This window comes from Anser brachyrhynchus, assembly GCF_964034855.1.
Source record: "Anser brachyrhynchus genome assembly, chromosome: 20".
Taxonomy (NCBI): Eukaryota; Metazoa; Chordata; class Aves; order Anseriformes; family Anatidae; genus Anser; species Anser brachyrhynchus.
Window position 1 is genome coordinate 3,735,495 of NC_137713.1, and position 21,721 is coordinate 3,757,215.

Here is a 21,721-nt window from a genome sequence, read left to right on the forward strand (position 1 = left end):
GCGCACAAAGGTGACGCAGCGCGGGTCGCCGCCCCGCCTACCCCCTAAACCACGCCCACCGTAAAGCCCCGCCCCCTCCGTGCAGGCCCCGCCCCCCATGCCCCACCTTTTCCCCTCAGGCAGCCGCCGTCAGCGCCACACAGGCCTCCCCCCCACACCTCGTGTAACCAAAATGGTTGTTTTTTACCCCAGAGCTCCTGGGGGCCTGGCAGGGGTGAATTATAGTGTGAAATCGGAGGGACCGCAGCGGTTCCCTCGCAGTGCCTGAAATACCCCCTTGCCATCCCCACGGCGTGAGGAGGAGATGTGATGGAAAATGGCTCAAAAACCCCAAATGTCTCGCAAAAGCACCATTCGGCCACACCAGGCCTGGCATTCCCCGTAACGACTGAATTCAGACATGGCCTGAAGGTGGCAAGCAATGAACGCTTAACGCATGACGCCAGGCTGCAATCCCAAGCCCCAGACTGAGCATGGCTGCTGCGACCGATTCCTGCCAACGCGCAGTTTCTGCACCGTGCTTTGTCTACACCATGACGTCCTTTCCCATAGGGGCCCTGAGGATGTTAATGTTTCACCCTCCACCGGGGTGAGAGTGGCACAGATGTTAAATGTTTCACCGTCCGCTGGGGTGAGAGCCGCACCATACGTTTGTCATCGTGTCAGCCCGAATTAGGCCACCTACTGACTCCATTTACTGCCAGCTGCCTCCGTTTGTGCCTCTGACACAATGGGAGAAATATTCACCTGCTGGCTCAGGCCTCAGCGTGAGGGCTGACCAGGAAATGCTTGCGAAGCACTCTGGACCTGGGAAAATATTACCTCAGTCCCCATGTTGCCAGATTCAGATATTTCTAAACCTTATAAATATTTGTTTAGTCTGTCTAGAAACCGGCATGGTAGTCATGGCAGATAAGATGTTTTCTGCCCTGCCTTATTAATACAGCGAGAGAGAAGAGGTCAGTGCAGGAAGTGTTTCATTACAGTACTACAGCTACAAAAGATACTTGGTATTATGTCCCTGGGTTTATTACTTCGAGGTGTTTGCAACAATCTTTGCCCCCCAAAAAATAAATAAATAAATAACAGAAAGACAAATCCCTTCTCCAAAGCTACAAAAACTGTCCGCCAGCTGCTGACAAACAATCAGCATGCACTAACATGAAGGTTCATACTTTGGACAGCATTAAAGGTGTTTAGGCATTCTGCTGGCATAAATCTTCCATTTCTGTCTGAGGCTGACCTGTAGCAATTACCTACAATAACTTAGATGCTGTTCTATAAGCATGAGAAGCACATCAGCCCGGCAGTAAGATTGCTATAACCATTCTGTATCTCTGTTCACTTAGATACATAATGGAACATGTCAATGCGCTGTATGCTGTTGCATCCCTTTATGAAAGCGTATCATATTTATTTCCTCACGATGTACTAATGCTGTGTTGCCGCTAGTAACTTGCTCAGTTAATGGTGATCATATATACTGCTTTACTATTTCCTACTGGAAACTTCAAACAGGCTTTTTGGTAGTCTTTTACTGATAATTTTTATTACATTATTATATGGTTTTCATAGGTACATATGTATGTATGAATGCATGCAGACATGCACATTCTACTTGGTTCTATTTAAATCACATACTGCTTTTGGCATGCACAGGGGTAGGTAAGGTTTTTCAATTTTCTTTTTTGTCCTCCTAGCCTGGGAATAACAGATTTGGGCTTAATCAGCCTCTTTGCAGTCCTGAACTTTGTCCTCCTGGAATACAGTGCCATTCATTTAAGGATTTCCCTCTGTCTAATAAACATTAATGAATCACACTCTACAAGTCCCTTGTGATGTTATCTCGGTTTCACAGATGGGGAAAACAGAAACACATTAAGGGGTCTGCGCACACCACAAATCAAAGGCAGAGCTGGTAGAAGAACCCAGTAATCCCAGCACAATTCCCTGCTCTAATAACTCTGTAAAACTGCATCTCTACCCACACAGCTGCTCTGTCAGTAACTGTGCTACACAGGGTAGCATGGTGACTTTCAGGCTAGCCAGGAAGACTGAAATTGCTCTTTTCCTAAGGTTTAGCTTTACACATAATTGCAAATTACATGTAAAGGTGATAGAGGGCTGCAGCTCTGCCAGCTTCCTGTACTGAATTACCCCTGAGGATGTCTTTTTTCGTTTCTGAGCAGAGGATATCTTTTCTCTTCCGACAAGCAGAGAGATAATGGGATATGATGAATATTCCAATCCCTCACGGTACACAACAGATTTATTGCTCTTCCCAGAGGAGAGGCCCAGGTTCCTGAGGAATTTTCTTGTCCTTGCTCTGGACAGAGCAGTCCGTTCCATGATGAACATGGCATCCCTTGATGCTTGTGAAGGAAACCACATCTATTAATTACATTGAGCAAGTGATGACAGATAATTGCTTTGTGCCTGTGGAAAGTAGGGCCACGTTTTAGAAGAAAGATCCCCAAGCTTTAATTTCACTACTGACAAAGAGCATAGCCCGAAGTTCCCACAAGCCGTGCTCCTGTCAGCCGACCAGCAGTTCTTCTGTCAGCCAGGATTTCTGTGGCACTGGCTCTGAGCTGTTATTGGAAAAGCGTTATTCTTAAAACAGAGAAAGAAGGTGTTAGACACAGCAAAAAGCAAAGCCCCTTTACACTGCCATCTGCTATCTTAGAATGCCTTCCCACAAAACATTTATGAATTGACAAGTTTTATTTCAAATTTTCCTCCGCTTGTTACAGATTGCTTCTTTCTGAAGACAAGATCAGACGCCTTAGCCTTTCTCCCGCATACCGAATAGATTTGCCTTGTGCTTAGTTCCACAGAAAACAAGAGCCCACAGTCTGCCAGAACAGCCAGGTTACTCAGAGACGCCTTCACAGGTTTCTGCTAAAAAATACTGCAGGAAAGGAGAACGGGGAGGCAGCACTGTGCTGTATGCACCGAGGCCTGTGCCTGCCTGAGGGCACCTGAGGTTTGCCTGCTCATGGCCACAGCCAGGATCTGGCCGGCAGCGAGCCACAGGTGCAGGATCAGATCTCAGCACCCGAGCTCTGCGAACGTTTCTGCATGAACCTTGCTGTGCTCAGTAGAAGAGACCTGGCTTGCCCACTACAAGCCCCAGCTGTTTCTCTTAAAACCCTGTTTTCTTTCAAGTCGGTCTATGACAGGCCAGCAGTTAATTTCGTTAATTTACCACCCTCACACGTACTCCTGCATCACCCTTTTTAAATTTAACCACAGTGTCAGACGTGTCAGACCCGCAGCTGTTTCTGAGGCCGCACACAAGTGATTGCTGCTGCTGCTGCCAGGTGCCAGCGCCCACAAAAAGGTCGCAGGCCGGGAGGATTCGGCGTGGCTCAGCTGTCCTCATTCTCACACAGGGCATGGTCTGTCCGTCTGTCCGTCAGCCCGCTCACACACAGCAGGCAGGTGAGGGGTTGTATATCAGGAATGATCCCATGGTGCTCGTACAAGCCATGGGCCTCCACCCAAAGCATTTCCCTGACTCTAGTCCTGTGGTACCTGTGGCACTGAAAGCTCATGGTGATTTTAGGAACGCCTCACGCCTACACTTTGTTACAGCCCGTGGGAGGCTTCTAATATATTTCTGTGTACTAGACACAATTATTGTTCTCCTGGCTTCCTTATCAGATGTGATAAATCATTAATTTACTCTGCGTTCCCATTAGAGTGCACCACAGCTATGATTTATATATATATTTCTATGAGAGTAAAATAAGCAGATATCCTAAGCTGTCTTGGAATTTTCCTCTTGTGTATGTGGCAGCACCTCCTATCACCCAAAGTAGTTTTATTTCCCCAACTGTTCAATCTAGGACAAAATACTACACTTTTGTTCTATATTAGGACTGTAGAGCAAGGCAGCTGACTGTTTTCACAGCCTCGGTGCTCACGGAGGGGACTGTAGGGGAAGAGTTAACCCCTGGCCTGAGCTTCTCTCACAGCGAGTCATTAAGAAAAGCCAGATCTCCTCCATACTCTCCCAAAATCAGGTGGTGATGAGCTGCATGCACCCACTGCCTTCCTCCCCTTCCCGTGACCCACAGGATCAGCTGTGAATACAGGTCCATCTTCCACTTCCTTCCATAACCTTGCTTTGGAGCTTCTTCTCCCAGTGAGACAGGGTCTCCCAGGAACCCTTGGGAAATCTTTTTGGTCAAAATTCCCCTCATTGCCTCTTGTGGTCGCCTTCATGACACGTTCGTCTGGGCCACCATGAGCAGCTCACAGGCCTGTTAGGCCCGGCCACCGCTGAGGTGTCTCCTTGCCTCAGATGTGGCCTTCAGATCCAGGAACAAAGAATTGGGCCTACCAAACAGACCACAAGAAACTTGTATTTCTTCTATGAATCTATGGAGCAGCGGTTGCATTATCCAATTTCCTCTTGTCCTCATGTTTAACCCTTCAGTATCATCAGCTGTGGATGTCCACAGCACCCAGCAACAAAGGCAGAGCCCGCGACAGCCACACACGTTCTGCTAATGGCTTCGTTCTTCCACCAGCACTGGAAAAACTAAAACAAAACCAAATCCCCAGCCCTGCGTAATTGTGGCCCTGTTATTCATAGATCTTAAATTGTACTCCTTCATGAATTTTAATGTGCAGTCCATTTTCTCTCCACTAATCCTACATTAGGCTGGAAGCCTTTAAAGACTGAACATTTGCCCTCCTTAGCTCTTTATTCCCTGCAGCATCGCAGCGCGGTGTCCCAAGGCATTGCCCTTGTCGCAGCTGGTCTGGCAGCTAGGCTCAGCGACATCAAAGTGCTTCCTTATTAGATACTCCCGTTTCGTGCACCCGTGACAAAAGCAGCTGGCCAGTTGAATAGACACCCTGGGAAGAGCAGCTTATGTATTTTGTCCATGATCTGTTGGCATGGATATGAGCTGCGCAGCATTTGAGATAACACCTGCTTGTGAATCTTTAACTGTGTGCTTCTGTAAATCTCTTCTTCTAGATAATCTCCACAAGGCACTGGGAACCAGTGAAAGTCCCGCAGGAAGTTCTCCTTTCACAGGAATCGCAGAATTACTGGGTTGTTACTGGTCCTGACACACAAGGGCAAAGCACAGTCAGTTGCACACCGACACAGACCGAAAGGTGCTCAACAGCCTTATTTCAAATGGCATTTAGATGTGAAAGCCAGACAGAACCATTAGATACTCTAATCTGACCTTCAGCAAAATGCAATCTGAGCCTGTTATTCCGCTACTAAATTTAGTAATTTGTTCAGCTGAAGTGATTCTTCCAGAGGGAAGATACCGAGGCTCGGTTTGAAAAGACGAGGAAGCCGCAGCCTCATGTGGCGAGCCGTCCGAGTGAAACGCTCTGCCCGTCCTGCCCCAAGAGCGACAGTCTGCAGCAGACGAAGGCAAGGTGTGCTCTTCTGCAAATTGGTAAGGATATGGCAAGCCCTTCCACGCGTCTCGCAGAGCCTTGTGAGAGGAAAAAGGGATATTTTAAGTTCCTCAACTATAAAGCTCTAAAAATACAGGACCTTTGATGTATAAATGCATGCTAAGGACCTTTTTGGCCCTGCCTACAAATGTTCCCAATTGCCACTAATTCACTTTGCTTGCAGAACCAGCAGTAATATTCCTTTTCTGAGATATACAGAGCATACTCGGTATTTTAATGATTCTGGCCCTGGGGATACTTTGCGCCATTCACACAACAAGCGGGCACAGGCAGAAATGAATCTGACTTAAAATCTGATTTGATTTAAACAACACTGACCTTATGAGAAGTGTGGAGTCCGAACCAGGCCTGCAAATCCCATCTGTTTCTTATTTCTATAATGGGCAACCTAAAACCCTAAATCCAAACAGCTCTGAGCTTTGAATCCAAATTTTGCAGCTTGAGTCCATTACTAGCAATGACGACTGCTAGCCCGGCACAGACTTCCTTCTTAAATTGTACACTGTGATTTATAGCACGACATTAAGCGAAGGAGACGTACAGCAGGTTGGCTAACAGCTAATCTGAAAGGTGCTTGGAGGCAGAGCTGTGGGCTGCTGGATAAGTTGACCGCGTATTTGCTCCCCATAAAATTGTTATCACACTGCTCTTGTGCTTTAGTGGTGTTTTCAGGGTTAACGGATGCTTGAGAACCACTCAAATGCTCCTCTGCTATTAGGAGCTAATGAAAACCTGTGCTATCTCAGCATGTAGTCTTATATTAAGTTACAGGTTTTGCTGTTTTCTCATCTTTTCTCTCTAGACAAAGTGGAATTTGTTGTCAGAAAGATGTAATCTGTAAAGCAAGCGTCTCTTTAGGCTTTTATGAAAAAATAAAAGAGAGGGTATTCAGAAAAGTCCTTGCCTCTGTCCTTTAATTCAGAAGAACAAAGATGGTGAAGGCTCTTCTCTGAGCATGAGATGAATTTGGCAATACCATTCCCATTAGCACAGAATAAACCCTTTAAATATATAATGGCCTGAGCACAATACAGATTAGAAAAGTAAGTGTGGAACTGTAAGGGTCCTAATTATTTTTCACCCATCCACCTTTATATTAAATACAAAGTTTTGATGTTTCCCCAGATGCTGGGTGAATTATTGAATATTTTAAGTGATGCTGTGTTTATAGAACTGCAATTACTCAGTATCTGCCTTTGTTTGGAGAAGAATCCCTATCCGTCCTTGCTAATGGCTTCTTCTGATCTCATCCGATATGGAGGATTTCCTGAGCATATTAAAAACATTATTCACTCTGCCTTTTTAGCTTAGCCAAAGATTTAATGACTTCAGCATCAGAACTGTCTGTTTCGCTCTATTTGATCTAGACTCACTCAATGATGCCCAGTGCTGAGCACTGTGCTTCCCACATATGTGGAGTTGAGGAGCTGAAGGAGTTCTTTAACTGGGTAGACTACAGATTATTTGAGGTAAGAGTGCTAGAACGTGGCACAGCTGAGCTGTACTTTCAGGTGTCCAAGGCACTCAGAGGTTCGTACTGCCTTGTCTCACTGCCAGGGCTAGGGGAGCATTAGCTATTTTTTGTACAAAGAACCTTTGTGCTTTACCTGGGCTCCCCTAGCCCAGGTAAAGCCTGACGCTCCTGAGACCTTGGTGGTGCAGTGCTGGATCCATCCCAGGCTGGATGGAGCGGGTACCTAAGTCCAGCACGTCTTGCACTGCGTATGAAATGCTCTGCAGCAAACTGCCCTGTAAGGGGGAGTCTCTTGGTGTTTGTGCACAGTCCAGGTTTCCTGACTTAAACGCGAGCATCTTGACTGACATTCAAAGCCTAAGCAAAAACCACAAAAAGCCAAGGAGAAATTCAGGCCTGCTGCTCATATGTCCCTTAATCTGGAAAAGCTCAGAAATACAATTCCCTGCACCCTGAAGCAGAACGAAATGACCTTGAAAGCGCAGCCTGTGTCGGGGATCAGATCTTTTCGCAGCATGTGGGATTCCAGTTCAGCCTCTCACAGGCACTGCAGGGCCGCACCCTGCCCCTCTGGCACCGCTGCGACCACCGGCACTGGGCTTCTTTCCAGAGTATTTGCCACCTGAATCTGTCACTCACTCCGGGATTTAGAACTTCTCCATCACATTCAAACCCTGGGTAAACTGCATTGCTGATGATAATTTGAAATCTGTTCTTTTTTCCCCTGTTCCCCTGCATTTTGAGATGTTTAACTGAGATGCAGCACCGGATAGACTCCAGTAACCTGGTTCATGATGCATTATAAAATCAGAATCAGCGCTTGCTGGTCCCACTCCTTGCAGCGCAGGACACTGCCTCAGCACACCGCGTGCTGTGGATTTCAAATCACTGCTGAGTGCCGGGGGATGTGGTCAGATTCCCGTTTGTCTTCTGTTCCAAGGCACGACCAAAAAAAATTATTGTCATAGTTCCCCCCCCTTTCTTCAGTGGCCACCCACATGCTTATGATGCTGCAGCAGTTTTACACGGCACTGCAGGGTGAGCAAAACCAAACTCCACAAGCACGACGCACTTACGCATCTGTGCGACTGAAAATCCATCCACCTGTAATAATTTCCACATGAAAAGCTCATCAGACACGTCTAGTACACGCGTTGGTAACTTACGCTAGTGCACACTGACAGAAATACTGTTTTTTCCCTAATTAGTTTTTTCTGCCTTGAAATATGGTTTCCTCTGCCTACCGTGAATTGATCTTTTCACCCCATCTACTTAGCAGATCTACAATTTACTATTCGATTAACATTTCACGAATAAAACCGGTTTGTGACGCAGCCACCCACTCCCAGCATGAACTGCATTTCTGCATTGCCCTGGCACCGCTCTGCAACCCCCCCGGGGCAGTCTGGCACCTCTTCTGATGTCCCAAACAAGAAAACGAGTGCAAAACCAGGGAGAAATTATCAAGGAAAAGAAACCACTGGGAGCTGGTAGGCTGCAGGTAGAATTTCACCTTCGTAAAATGTTACAGCCAAGAGCAGGGCATAGCACGGCTGGGAAAGGAGCATCCCGCACCCTGCATCCTGAGGCTGGATCGCGGCGCACAGCTCGGGGCGCTGCCTGTCGGGCTGGGAAGCATCAGGAGAAAAGCACCGGCGATGAGCAGAAATATGGCAAATACGATCTGTGCCAAGACTGGAGGAGGAAAGGCTGGAGAGAGACATGGAAACAGTCTTCAAAGATGTAATAAAGTGAAAAAAAGAAAAAAGAAAAGATGCAAAAAATAAAACCAAACCCGAGTGGCTGGCCAGGACCAGGAGCGGCAGCTGCAGCTCGCAATATTTCTGAGCCCTGGGGAGCCACCATGTGCCCCCCCCCCCGCAGCAGGCAGCTCCCAGCCCCATCCCAATTAACCGTCTCCTAATGACTTTCAGAAGCGTGAGGATTTCCTTAATTATACCACGCGTTAGACTGTAATCAAGAAATCAATCCTCGCCGCCGCCCGAAGTGGGGCCGCTCACGTGCAGCCCGCGGCACGCGGGGAGAGGCGAGGTGGCGGACCCAGGCCAGGAGAGATTCGGCCCGTGCTTGGCAGCAGGGCAGCTGCAGCAGCCACCAAAGAGACCCCGGGCTTACAGGTGTGCAGCAGCAAACGCACACGAATGATCTGCGGTGCAAAACAGGAGCGGGGTGCAAAATAGGGGCGAGGAATGAGCATGTTCGGTGCTTTTACGGATGCAAACCCTGTCCCCTGAGATGGAGGCAGCATCGCCTGCTCGTGTGAACGTCCTGAAGAGAAATAGAAAACGCTGGGCTGCTGCGATCGGCTCTAGGATCAGGCAGCATGCACGGTGTCTGTCATCTGACAGAAATAGTGTCTAATTAAACATTAACCTCTGCGTTCAACAACGACACCTGCACGGGTTGATCTTAAAGGACGCCAAGCCCCGTGGCCACACACGAAGCCCGGGCTGGGTGCCTGCGGGGCACAGTCCTGTGCCCTGGGCGGGCTGCTGGGGGTGTAGCAATTAAAAAGGTAAGGAGATCAAACGTTTTCAGTCCTTTGATCTCCAAGTGTGAAATTTGTGGGTTGCTTCCCATGTAGGCCGCGTCTCCGTGCAGAGCAAGGGAGTGGGAGAGGAGAAGTTGCCCTTCGCTGCTCACAGGAAGGGTTTTTCTCTCTAAAACGCTAATACGGGAAGCAAAGATGTGATGCAGCAGAAAGATTCAAGGATTCAAGCTAACGAAGTGGGGCAGTGGGAGGGAGGGAGACGGGGCCGACTGCTGAGCTCGCCGGTGCCCACGCAGTGATGAGGACGTGGGGCGGGAGCTCAAGTACCTGCAGCACTTGCGAGATGCTAAAAATAAAAAGCGGCTGCTAAAAATAACGAATGATCAGGAAAAAAATGCTAAACCCCTGAGATCTCCCTGAACTCTGAGGATTAATTTTAATTTCCCTCTAATCCAGGCAAAAATAGCGACGTCGGGGGGCACAGCTCAGCCTGAGGAGGGCTCGCGCTGCCCTGCACGTCCCCAGCGTGGGCTCCGGGCGCATCCAGACCAGCGCTGCTTCTGCCCGCAGGCCAGAGCCAGGCTGCTACGATACCATACAGCCCCAGCCTGGGCAGGGCTGGGTGCTCTGAGCTCATTTCATGACACAAGCTCAGGCTGGGCGAGGGGAAGTGGCCAGATGTCTCAGGTTATGGGCCGGGCTTTTTAAAAATGAGATTTAGTGGCACCTTTTGCATTTATTGGGAAGAAAATGACTGGTCGGAGCTAGTTTTCCAAAGAGACATAAAAACTACTAATTCCTAAAACCATATTTAACTCACTGGACATCTCCCTCGCTGCGGGGAGCACTGCTGACTGCCAGTGGAGCTGAATTTGCTTTTGGTGTTCCCTGAACCACCGCACAGAAAGCTGCGGCGCTTCCTGGCACAGGGAACTCTGATTTGGTGCAGGGCATAAATACCGGGGGATACGGCAGCCTGCCCGGCCGGTGCCCGAATCGCTCCCCACGTGTATGGCCCAGGGAGGTGGCTGAGCATCAGTAAGTAGAAGCATCACTCCCACCTCACCTTCTGCCTTCAGATGTATGCAAATGTATGCAAACAAGGGTTTGCATGCAGAGCTCGCCCAGGACTTTGCTTGGTGTGGGTGGGCATGGGGGGCAGGACGTGCTCGGGGCTGTTTGCACAGCCAGGGCTCTGCAGTATTTTAAACACTGAGAGCCCCTGATTAGATACAAGGGCTCATGGTCCGAGGTGTGATTTATGTGCGACAGCGCATAAACACCTGGAGCAAGGGCTTTAGAAAGCTGCAGGGCACAGCCGCTCCTCGCACAGCCTGCTCGCTTCCCCCCTTTTTAGTTTAGAGAAAAATAAAAAAATCCAATCTAAGCAATTCCTTACACGCCTGCTTTAAATGTGCTTTCAATTCGAGAGTGACCAGAGAGGTAAGTAAATATTTTTCTGGAAAGGAAATTACATTGTGTTTACACTGAATGCTGTTTGCCGAAGCACTGCCCGGAGTCGAGCTCCAGCCTGCTTAATATTTACCCAGCTGGAGCAGCGGCACAGCAGCATTTGGCAGTGCCAGGCGTGCTACAGCTGAAGCATTCAGCATTTATACCTGTAGGAAGCACTGTGGTTTTGCAAGCTGCAATGCACAAGACCCGGCATCTGTTTGCAGGGTCGTGTGCTTGGGAAGCTGTGAGCCTCGGACAAGGGGCTGCTGTTGTGCCGCGTTTCTGCAGCAATTCAAGGGCAAGATGGATAAGAGCAAAGGTTTAAACCAGGAGGGCCCAACCCTACAGGCCAGCACCGGTCTGCAGGGCTGCCCACGCAGGTCATAAACCCCACGGGGGCTCGCTTCCCTGATTGCAACTGATTTACAGGACCCTGAAAGCAGTGGCCAAAGTCTAAATATTTTGCTTGGATATGGACAGGGCAAACACACTCACTGCCACGTCGCCAATTCGGGCGACCCCTCGCTGAAGGGCCAGCGATGCCCGCGCTCGCCAGCCTGGAAGGAGCACAAAGCTCTGCCCTCCTCCCAGCAAGGGTCAGCGTTCAGCTCCATGCACTTTGTGCAACAAAAGCCCCTACAGCACCCTGGGAATCGCAGAGCTGTGCTGTGCCTTGTGTTTATCATTGACCAGAGCAGTGTTTTTGCCTGTTTTGGCAATTTCAGCTGTAACCCAGAACACGTCAAACTCCACAGTTTAAACAGTCGCTCCTTGCTTAAGCAGCCAACTCCTTTTTGTTCCTTTTTGATCACCCCAATGGGGAATTTAATAATGCATGAACAAAAAGGAAAAGCAGGAGATGGAGGATGTAAAAGTGCTGGACACCAGTGGGCTCCTCACCCTGGGCCAGTTCCTGCCCGCAGCACGAAGCCGCTCACGCTGCTTCGAACGGGTGCAGCGGGAGCAGCCGGGGACGGAGCCGAGCTCGAGGCACAGCGAGGTCCTGGCCCCATCTGCGTGGCCAGGGGACGCTGCCCCAGTGCCCCGGTGCTGAGCCCCGTTTCCTTGGGGTGCAGCTGGGGGCTCTGCGGACCGACAGGACACGCTCCAGATCTGCGCCTCCGAGCCTTTAATCAGCTTTCACCTGGGATTAGCCCAAATGCTTCCAGTCTCTGGTTCGAAATAGGTTTTCTCGCTGTTGGGCAGCTAATCTGAAGTAAATGCTCCCCTCCGTCAGCCAACATCTCCAGCAATGGCTTTGCCCTGAGGCTTGAACCCTGCCCATTTCCCAGATTTTTCTGATTGAGAAGCCAGAACATGGGATGCAGAGGTGGACCTTCAGAGCTGGGCTGCAGTGGGGACCACAGGTACAAAGTGCACAGCCAGCCCACTTCACTGCAGGCCGGGGATGCCAGGTTTGGCAGAAGGGATGGAGCTCAGGATCTAACGGAGCAGGGGCCAGGCTCCGTCCTGTCCCTCTGGAGCAGGGGCAGCCCACCGGGGTGTCACAAATTGAGCCGAGCTGCCAGCTTTGGGGTACAGCCAGAGACAACCACTACATCGGGCTGTTCACTCGGCCAAAGGAGTTGCTCTAGACCCACTGTTTGTTAAGGAAAGAAATCAAAATTATTATTATTTTTTTTTTGGCTTTAAAAGTGTTATTGCATCCTGTGCTTTCACATAGCCTGTCCCCAACCTGTGAGAAATCTGGGCTACACCATGAAGCCAGCACTTGTGCAAGTTGTGGCTTGTCCGTCTGTCCGTCAGCAAGAGATCATTTCTGCTTGACTCCTGTGGAAGAAGAAGGAAGCTGGACAATCCCCTTGTTTGGCTGAGGCTGCCGGGAATAGGAGAGGAAGCGAGGAGGGGGGACCATGGCCCCATCTGCAGGGCAGGAGCCCCCAGAGCAGAGAGCTCCCGAAAACCCCCGGATCAAGCTGACAACCCCTGGCTTTCAGGGACACCCAGTGGGTGGGAAGGGACGTGTGAGCAGTCACGGCTGTAAACGCCGGGCGTGACGTAGCTGCGACTAAACGAGTGGCATTAAATAAATGACATTGCTGCCCTGCTGATGGCTCAGGTGCCTGCAGCAGTGGAGGAGCCGTGTGGCTGCAGCAGCTCCATGGGTGCGGGAGCTCATCCCCACCGGGCACCGGTGTTCGAGAGGTGGAATTCGCCCTCACAGCCCTGCCCGCGGGATCCACGTGAACGATTGCCCCTATCACAGCCCCTGCACGGCTTTCTGATTTGAAAGGGTGCTTCTGCGCTGCGAGAGAGCTCGCAGAAAAGCAGGAAACATGGGCACTGGGAGGCCAGGCACAACCTCTCCTCCTTCATGAGGTAATTTAATAATGCCGGCAAGACACTGCCGGCACTGTAGCGCTGCCAGAAGCAGCACAGGCCGCACAGCGCCACGCCACGCATCTGGGTGACACGAGTGATGCCTTGAGCGCAGGCCCGCCCACATTGCACCCACAGGAAAACACCTCGAAATCCCCCAAAACAGCACCAAGGCCCAGCTAGCAGGCAGACCCAAAGCTCTGCGCTTGGAAGGTGCTCGGGAGCTGGTTTGAGGAAGAAATCCGAGCTCAAACGAACAACAACAAGCAACAGAGGCCCATCCCCGTGACATGGCCCTGGGCAGGGGAGCTGGCCTGGGCCATGGCCACGAAACCCGTCCTGGGATGGGGCCCGAGGTGCAGAGCCCGGCAGCGCCCGGCACAAGTAGGCCCCGATTCCTCTGGCAACCATCAAAACGTGGGGCCGGGGAGGCCGCGATGGGCACAGCTGCGTTTCCTCAGGGCTTCCTCAGGCCCGCCGAGGAGGGGCCCTCGATTTCTGCCCTGAAACCTTCACAAAAATAGCACAATTATGGGAAAAGCCTTGTCCTAGTGGAAAAGAAAACACCAGCCTGAGCCTGATGAGGAAGCGGAGCTATATAAAAGCACGCTCCTATATTTTTCTGTTATTTCTGTAAAGCATCCAAAAACTTGCACAGAATTTCTTTACCAAGGGCACACGTTTCCACAGGGCGAGGCTGGGCCCCTGGGGAAGCCTTTTTTATATTTTTTTTCCCCCAGCCTTTTACTTCACCTAAGCAGAAGTTTCCATACAAGGAGAACAAATCGAGGGGCAGCTCCCGCCGCAGCTGCCTGGGGCCTGAGCCACACTTAATGGGGCGCATTGGGACATCTCCTTGTGTTTTTTTTGTACAGAAAACACTGGAATTTTCAGCTGAGCCCAAAATTTCAGAGGATGCAAAGCGTTTCCTGTGAGAGAGGGGAAAAAAGAAAATTTCAGCTTTTAGCAGTTCCTCACACCACCATTCTGCTTTTGACATCTTCCCCTTTTTCACCGACAGCGCCAACATTTTTTTGGAGCCTGCTCAAAGCGGCACCCAAGCGCCGCGGGTGCAAGGGGGTGGTGTTACCGTGTTGTCCCCAGCAAAGGCTCCTGGTGCCACCTGGCCTTGCTGGGCACCAGCACTGCCCTGCCCCAAAACCCACACCAAGAGGCCGAGGAAACCTCTCTGGGAGCAGCCACCCTCCGGGTGACGTCTCCATCGCAGCCAGGCTGCATCCATGGCGCGTCTCTTGGCCTCACCGCTATTTATTCCCCAGGCTGGAGCTGGGTAAAAATATCCCCCGCGTTTGGCAGCCTGGAAGCGCTCCTGTAAATCCTTCCTGTCAGCACGAAAATGCCCTGGCTGGGGCAGGAGCAGTCAGCTCCCGTGGGAGCAGCAGCCAAGGGCACTGCCAGTGGTGGAAAGTTAAATTTTGTGAAAGTGCGGAGGGGAGGACACGCACCCCAAACAGGGGTTAAGTCGTTAAGGGTCATAAAGTGCTTTGGTATCAGAGGGAGAGGAGGAGGGAAGGGGACGGGGTGCACTGACGGCAGGGCAGCCACCCGCAGCATCCCCCCAGCACCCGCGGCCCAGCGGGAGGGCAGGAGCCACGTGCGGTGTCCCCGCCGCGGTCACCCGACAGCCCGGCTCCGGGACAGCAGCCACCCCACCCCGCGCGTCCAACTGCTCTTGCACCAGGATTAAAGGCCACTGGCGCCGCGGTATTTATAGCTCCGTGATTGTCTTCTGAAAAAATCGTTGTGACTTCGGGCTCTGACGGGGGCTGCCCGCGCTGAGCCGCGTTTCTCTTTATAGCCCGTCCTCCGGAAAGGTCACGGCAGCCCCAGGGAACGGAGGTGGCCCTGCCAGAACCACCCGCGGGTGCTGCCCATAGGATTTCAGCCTCGATCTGCCTGTTTCCGGGCACCTGTGTGTACCACTGGACACGGGGACCTGCTGAGCTGCTCTTTTAATGGAGCTCGTCTGGAACAGGATGGAAACAGAGAGCCAGGGAGAACCTTTTGGCTTCCCAAGCAGCCCAGCAGAGCTGCTTGCGCCCGTTCAGAACCGCCTGAAATGGAGCACTGCTCTCAGTCCGACCGGAGCTTAACACGGATTTTAGAGGCGAAGGCACCACAGACAGGTACGTTTACACCACCCATCGCAGAGAGGTGATCCTGGCGTTACGTGAGTGCCACTGGACGAGATGAGCACCGGCAGGGTGCAGCTGCATCTGACAAGAAAGATGACTCACGGAAGTGCCGCAGCTTACGCACACGACGGACAAGCTCCCTCCATTATTGAGAGGAATTATTCTGTATTTTAATACTTAGGGATCACCCTCCCCCTGTGCTCTCTCCTGCTAAAGCAAAATGCGCTTGCAAATGCCCAAACACACCAGCGTCACCAATGCTGGAGTGTAATTTAATTGTTTGCAAGCTGAAGGTACCGTTTCTTAACAACCAAATTTCGCTGCCTCCAGTCATTTAAGAATTTGCACATGGCAGAGGAGAATAAGATAGCCACATGGAAGAAACATTTTAGTACTTGAAAATTTTATTTTCTCAAATGAGCACCAACACATATTGTAAATATGACAAACAATACGCCTCCCTCTAATACTGAAGAACTATATACAATGTACAAATACATGAAAAGGTGAAAACCAATTATTTGAAAACAATTGCATTTATTACTGAAGCAAATGACCTGAAGAAATATGCCAAAAATAAAATTAAAATAAGATCAAAGAAATAAAAGTATACACAATTTGTAAACACAAGAGCATCGATAGACAGGCTGGTATTGGAAATATTCTCCTTTAGTTTTGTCAGTGGGGAAAGCATTCCCATTTCCTTACGAGAAACAAAACAAAGGATACATACAGTTCGTAACTATGAGAATAGCTTATTTGTGATTTTACCATACACAATGCCATTCTGCTTGCATTTAAATATGTTGATTTCTTTTTTGAGTTCAGTATGATTTTATTCCCCTCTTCTGTTTATTCTTTTTGAACATGATTCTTCCGAACCTATGCCTAACGTTATTGTTTCTGAGCATTTAACTTCTGAGGCCTCTCACCTGGTGAGAAGAGCTCCTTCCCACTGCGCTGAGCTCTGGTTCTTGCACATCTGCTTGCCCCCCCCTGGTGCCTGGTGTCATCTGGTCACCCAAAAACTGGTTCACACTGAAGCATGATGCTCCTCCCAAAACAAGGAAGTGCAGTGAAATGCATGATTAATACACTCACATACCAGTTAGAAAAATGCATACAGAGAGAATTCTCACATGATCATCACAAGAACAACAAATTTCAATTGTAGGTTGTTTTTTTTTTCTGTGTATTTTTAAATCGTGTGCACCAAAACCAGAGAATCAGAGAGCGTGCAACAGTTATTCAGCACTGAAAACAGCTCCTTGCTCAGCAAAACACAGTCCAGTGGTTTGTGCTGTTGGTCCACTTCAGGACAAACAAGAGACCCAAAGAATTAAAAACGAAGAGTGGGGAGCAGGGGGGAGGTTAAAGACAGAAAGGAACACAACAAAAAAAAAAAGAACTTTACTGCCAGAGAGGTAAACTTTTTACTCTAATTTGTTTTGTAGCAGCCTGGTTTAAAAACAAACAAACACACAAACAAAGAACCCCAAAGAAAACCAGGATCCATGTCCAAAGACTTTTAGTTTAAAAACGACGACTCATCAGAAATCTCCACCCTCCGTCCCTGCCGCCTCCAAGCGAGTGGAAGCAGCGGTTCGGAGGCCGCAGCTTGTATTCACTCCGGTTTTCTAAAGCCTCGGGATCTACTTCACTCCAGCCAATACTGGTGCAAGGGGAGATCTGCGACACTGACAGGAAGATATTTCGGCACGCAAGCGACTCCGGACTCTGGTGCCAGGAGCCAGGCCCCATCCTGCCCGTGTCAGCGCCGGCACGGACAGTGCCGCCTGTGCAGGAGCCGAGCCCGGGCCGGACGGAGGCCGGAGGGACTCCGCTCTCCTGCCACGTCCAGAGGAAAACTGGATAGACTCAAGAGGACATCTACTGTGATTTTTGTTTCCCTTTCGACATATTTCCCAACAAATACAGAAGGAAACAGTATCATCTATAAACAACGAAAAAAGTGCTCTCAGGGAGGGGCTCTGAGAAAACAGCACCAAATATATTATTTTTTTAAAAAAATTAAATATTATTTACAAAAGTATATTTCACAAGATAATGTGTTTTTTTTTTTCTTTTTTTTTTCAGCTTTGTATATATTATCATCTGAATATTTATTACAGGGACCAGGATTTCACACCAGATAATCCACCAGAGCACAAGAAATTTAAAACTGACTGAAGTCTGAGCTTTGGGGTAGCCTGGGGTGATGTAAACTCGAGGGCGCTCGCAGCCTGCCAGAGACGAGGCTGCCACGTGGAGAGGGGCAGAAGCGGCTGCTCCGGGTGTTTTCTGAGCCCCACGGAGCAGCACCGCCAGCGCTCGGTGCCCGAGGAGGCGACTTCTGCGGGCCGCATCTCCGGCTCGGAGACAAAAGTCCCACCTTCATCTCCCCAGAGGGGAACGACCTGGCTACAGCTGGCTCACAAGCGGGGGATGCAGACAGCGAGGGTCTTTGGTTATGCTCTGAACACGCTGCCCTACAAGTCATCGATTCAGGCTGTGCTGTGACACCCACCAGCACACAGACCTCATCGTCCCGCTGGTCACCAGCGCCCTGCACCGTCTTGTGTCTACCACAGCACGTCGCAGGGGATTAGCAGCGCGGGAAGGACTTCATAGCTGGTGGACGCACAGCAGAGAACAAACGAGCCTCGCAGGCCAGTTTTTTCTTATCTCCCTGAAAAGTCAGTCTAGAGATAACTCTGTGCGGTGTGCACTCACAGGCACACACGTTTTCTCACATCAGGACTTGAGGCCAGATTCTCAGCAACTGTAAATCTGTGGATGCTGATGAGACAAAGCCAATTAAAAGCAGATTAAGATCTTGCCATATTCAAGCTTAGATTGGTTGCCATTAAAAGCGTAACCCCTGTGAACAGTTAAAAACAGCCTGATCTGATTTAACATCATCCTTTCTTGTCCCAAATATAAGGACAAAAACATTTGTATCTGGTATCCTTTCTATAGGTGATCACTATCGCCTACATGGTTTTATTTTTATGTTTTTATTTTATGTTTTTATCAACATAAAATCAAGAGCTGGGGCATGGTCTTTTTTTCAATTTCATTTTAACAATTTGGGATTATTCCTTACTTCTCCCAGGTACAAACAGATCCCTTTAAATGCTGTGTGTCTGGGGGAACTAAGAACTCTTCAAAGAATACAAATTACTTCGCACTAGCCAAAACCCAATAAATTGCCCTGGATCAATCACCAAAGGACAGGAAAATGGGACCAGGCCAGTGCCAGTGTCAACAAGCTAGTGGGCACTGCACAGTTTTTGATTTTTACAAGATTTTTGTCACTTACGGGAATGCGGATGATGGAAGCAGACAACCTGAAATGAAAGCTGAAGCTACACAGCCGCAACAGAAAGGGCAAAGGCCCACAAAACGAGCTACTGCCACCCACTGCAGGAGCCGCAGCCAGCCTCCAGCTCCCTGCCCTCTGCGAGGTGTAACAACGGGCTGCCGCAGGAGTAGTGGTTCAAGAGAAAAAACAGCCTCTGCTTCCATGGGCCATCGGGTTTGGGCTTCAGCACAAGGATCCAACGTGTGAAGTCTATCCCGATCCGAAGCAGCATCTCTGCTCACATCCCCGTCGTCTAACAGCGAATTATTTTGTGGCCAGCCCCTCCGCCCTGATCCCCGGCTCAGAGATCTTGGGGGTGGGGGCAAGCGACAGGAGATTACAACGCCAAAGCCTAGGTTTCGTAAGGAGTTACAAACCCCTGCACAATACTCTTTCCTTCTGGATTAAGAAAGATTTCCCCCCAGTGGATTAACCTACTTGAAAGAATTCCACAAACAAAAAGGAAATTCACTCAGAGAGATAAAACTAATTCAGTTAAATAGTCTTGAGTTATGCACCAGATACTGGCTGGACTGTTGCAAAGCAAACTTCACATTGTCTTTTATGCCTAACGCAGCTCCCCTCTCGCACACGATGCTCCTTCCCCACCAGCCACCTCGGGAAGGTCCACACTAATTAATAGGAAAAAATTAAAACAGGAAGGGCTCGTCCCTTGCAGTTACCATGTCCACATCCACCCCTCCCATTTAAACTCCACAGCACAGACAGCTCCAGGGGCATGGGGCAGACATTTAATTTCTTTTTTCTCTCCTATCTCCCCTGTACCTCCAACAGGCTTCTGGGAGTGGGAAAAGGGGGGAAGGTTCGGGGGGGATACCTCATGGCTTGAAATATCCACCTGTGCAATACTGCTACAACTGTCGGGGTCCTCTGCTCCCTCCTCTCTCCACTCTCACATCATTTCTCTGACAGGCTCCAAGAGCAGAGCCGATGGCTGGGGCCTGGGATTTAAGAAGAAGATACTCATAGCAGCATTTTCCTACTTTCGTTTGTGAACCACTGGTAAAAGACCTCCGAGGAGGTTCAGCGGAGGCTCAGAAGTCGAGGGGTACCCTGTGTTACTACCTTTGTCCCCATCCTCCCCTACCTAATTTCTTCTTTCTTGCCTAGCATGCGCCTTTTTTTCTTTTGTTGTATCTTCTAAGCTGCAGTTCCAGCCTCCCTATGCCTTAAGTGGTTTTCTCCTCCTCTCTGAAGGGCTCAAGAGTCAGGATTTGGTTTCTCCGGCTGTGAGGGTGCTCCCACAGCCGTGCTCTGTTGGGATGTTCGGCCTACCTCCTCTGCAACAGAGAGGAAAAGGAGAGGCGGGGAATCTCTCCAGCCTTCCTCCCCCCAACAACAAGTTCACGAACGGCAAACAAAACACAGATCCACAACTAGCCTGCAGAGGGGAACTGGTCAGGACTTGTGCTCAGCCGGCTTAGACCAAAGCTCCCTCGGCGGAGCAGCGGTTTTACGATTCGGAGAGAACGCAGCCGTGAGGTATTTTTCTGTCCATTTAGACAAGTAGATAGTTTCAAGCCTTGGTTAACCAGGACTTAAAGGAGAAGTTACAGCTTCACTTCCGATGACTTCCCTGTGGGCCCACTCCCCACCCCCTATCACTTTCTCCTGCCCAAAACTCGGGTCTTCCTCCCGCACCGAGACCTGCTGCTAGCTTGCCACCACAGAGCCAACTTCAGTTTGTACGTAAGCATTCGTCAACATGGAATGGCTGTCGGGCATTCGGTGCATTCTCTTAGCCAACGCCAGAACAGAGAGAGAAGCAGCCAGGGTCAACTCACAAACAGATACAAAGCAAAGAGACAGAGAGACAGAAATTTAGAGGCCAGTCACCAATAAAGATGGAGAAGGGTGTGAAGATGCTCCCAGATTGCAGAGCCTCTAAATGCATGGAACCAAGCGTTCAGTCACTCTCTCACTCTTGGATATAATGTTCGGTTGGATGGCATTCTCTTACACGCTGGTAGGGCTGGGCTCTTCCCATTCAATCCCAGCCGTTATCCTTGATCATGTGAGCTAGTTCAATGATGTATTTGCCTTCTTTATACTTCTGGCTGCTTTCAAAAGCGTGTTCCTAAAAAAGGAGAAAGAAAGAGATCAATATGGAAGGTAAAGTCACGGTTACAGATCCCGGAATGCTGGTACAATCCTAGCCTGGGAGGGATTAAACCAGCACTCTGCCCATCTTCACAGTATGAGAAAAGGAACTGGCACCACGTAAACGTGCAGCTTTCTGCAGGCTGACAGCAACCGCTCCTTGAACTATGCTTTAGGAACCACCGGTGACAAAATCTGCCTCTCTCTAGGGTGGTCTGAGGATTTCTTAGTGTTAGGAACGCTGAGGTCCCCGATGAAACCTGCTGTAAAGACATCACCACTGGGAAGGAGCCCAGTTATGGCAAGCTTCATGTAGGAAAGGAGCCGAGGGGCACCTGGGAAGGACCCATTCTGCACAGATGGGTGCTGGCAGCCACAGCACCACGCGGTGCTTCAACAGTGCACAACGAAACAAGTACAGAAAGCGAGGGGATCCCTATCCAGAAGGGACTCAACTTATTTATTTCGGTTGCATCCTCCAAGGCAGTTCAGCTCTGCTCAGGAGTGCTGTTTGCGTGCCTGGAACGCATCTGCCAGGACGTGATTCTGTTGCTGGAGAGACCTGAGCTTACTGCTCCGCTTATGAAATTCTGTGTTTCGTTCCACAATAAACTCCATTTACGTACTTAGTGTCCTTCTCCATTTGTGGGATCCATGCTGTGTTTCTGCATGGATTCCTACCGCATCAATTTTTGATGCTTTACTTTTTATAGCCTTTTAACTGGCTTTAAAGAGTATTTCTGTCCAGAGACCACAGACACAATAAATGTTTTGTTTAGATACTGCTCAAAATGTTTTGACAAACAAGTACGCTGCGTGCCTCCTGAAGCAGAAATGAGAACGTA

General features: G+C 49.7%; 1 protein-coding gene and 2 long non-coding RNA genes across 5 annotated transcripts in view; 1 reads left to right on the forward strand and 2 right to left on the reverse strand.

Moving 5' to 3' along the window:
* The first annotated feature begins 135 nt into the window (after window positions 1-135).
* On the forward strand, window positions 136-12,961 carry LOC308180816. The gene is made up of 2 exons (XR_013941199.1): window positions 136-5,432; window positions 12,580-12,961. It is a non-coding gene; the product is annotated as an uncharacterized lncRNA (long non-coding RNA).
* On the reverse strand, window positions 5,346-10,782 carry LOC308180814. Its single transcript, XR_013941197.1, has 3 exons — window positions 10,261-10,782; window positions 8,442-8,638; window positions 5,346-5,471 (listed from the first exon to the last, which is right to left on the reverse strand). It is a non-coding gene; the product is annotated as an uncharacterized lncRNA (long non-coding RNA).
* A 2,816-nt stretch (window positions 12,962-15,777) lies between the features above and the next one.
* Window positions 15,778-21,721, reverse strand: part of YPEL2 (yippee like 2) — a 33,576-nt gene continuing 27,632 nt past the window's right edge. For all 3 annotated transcript variants that reach the window (XM_080563042.1, XM_080563043.1, XM_080563041.1), the window contains one exon: window positions 15,778-20,853. In XM_080563042.1, coding sequence (XP_080419168.1) covers window positions 20,764-20,853 — 90 coding nt within the window. In that variant the 3' untranslated portion in view covers window positions 15,778-20,763. The remainder of the gene's footprint in view (window positions 20,854-21,721) is intronic.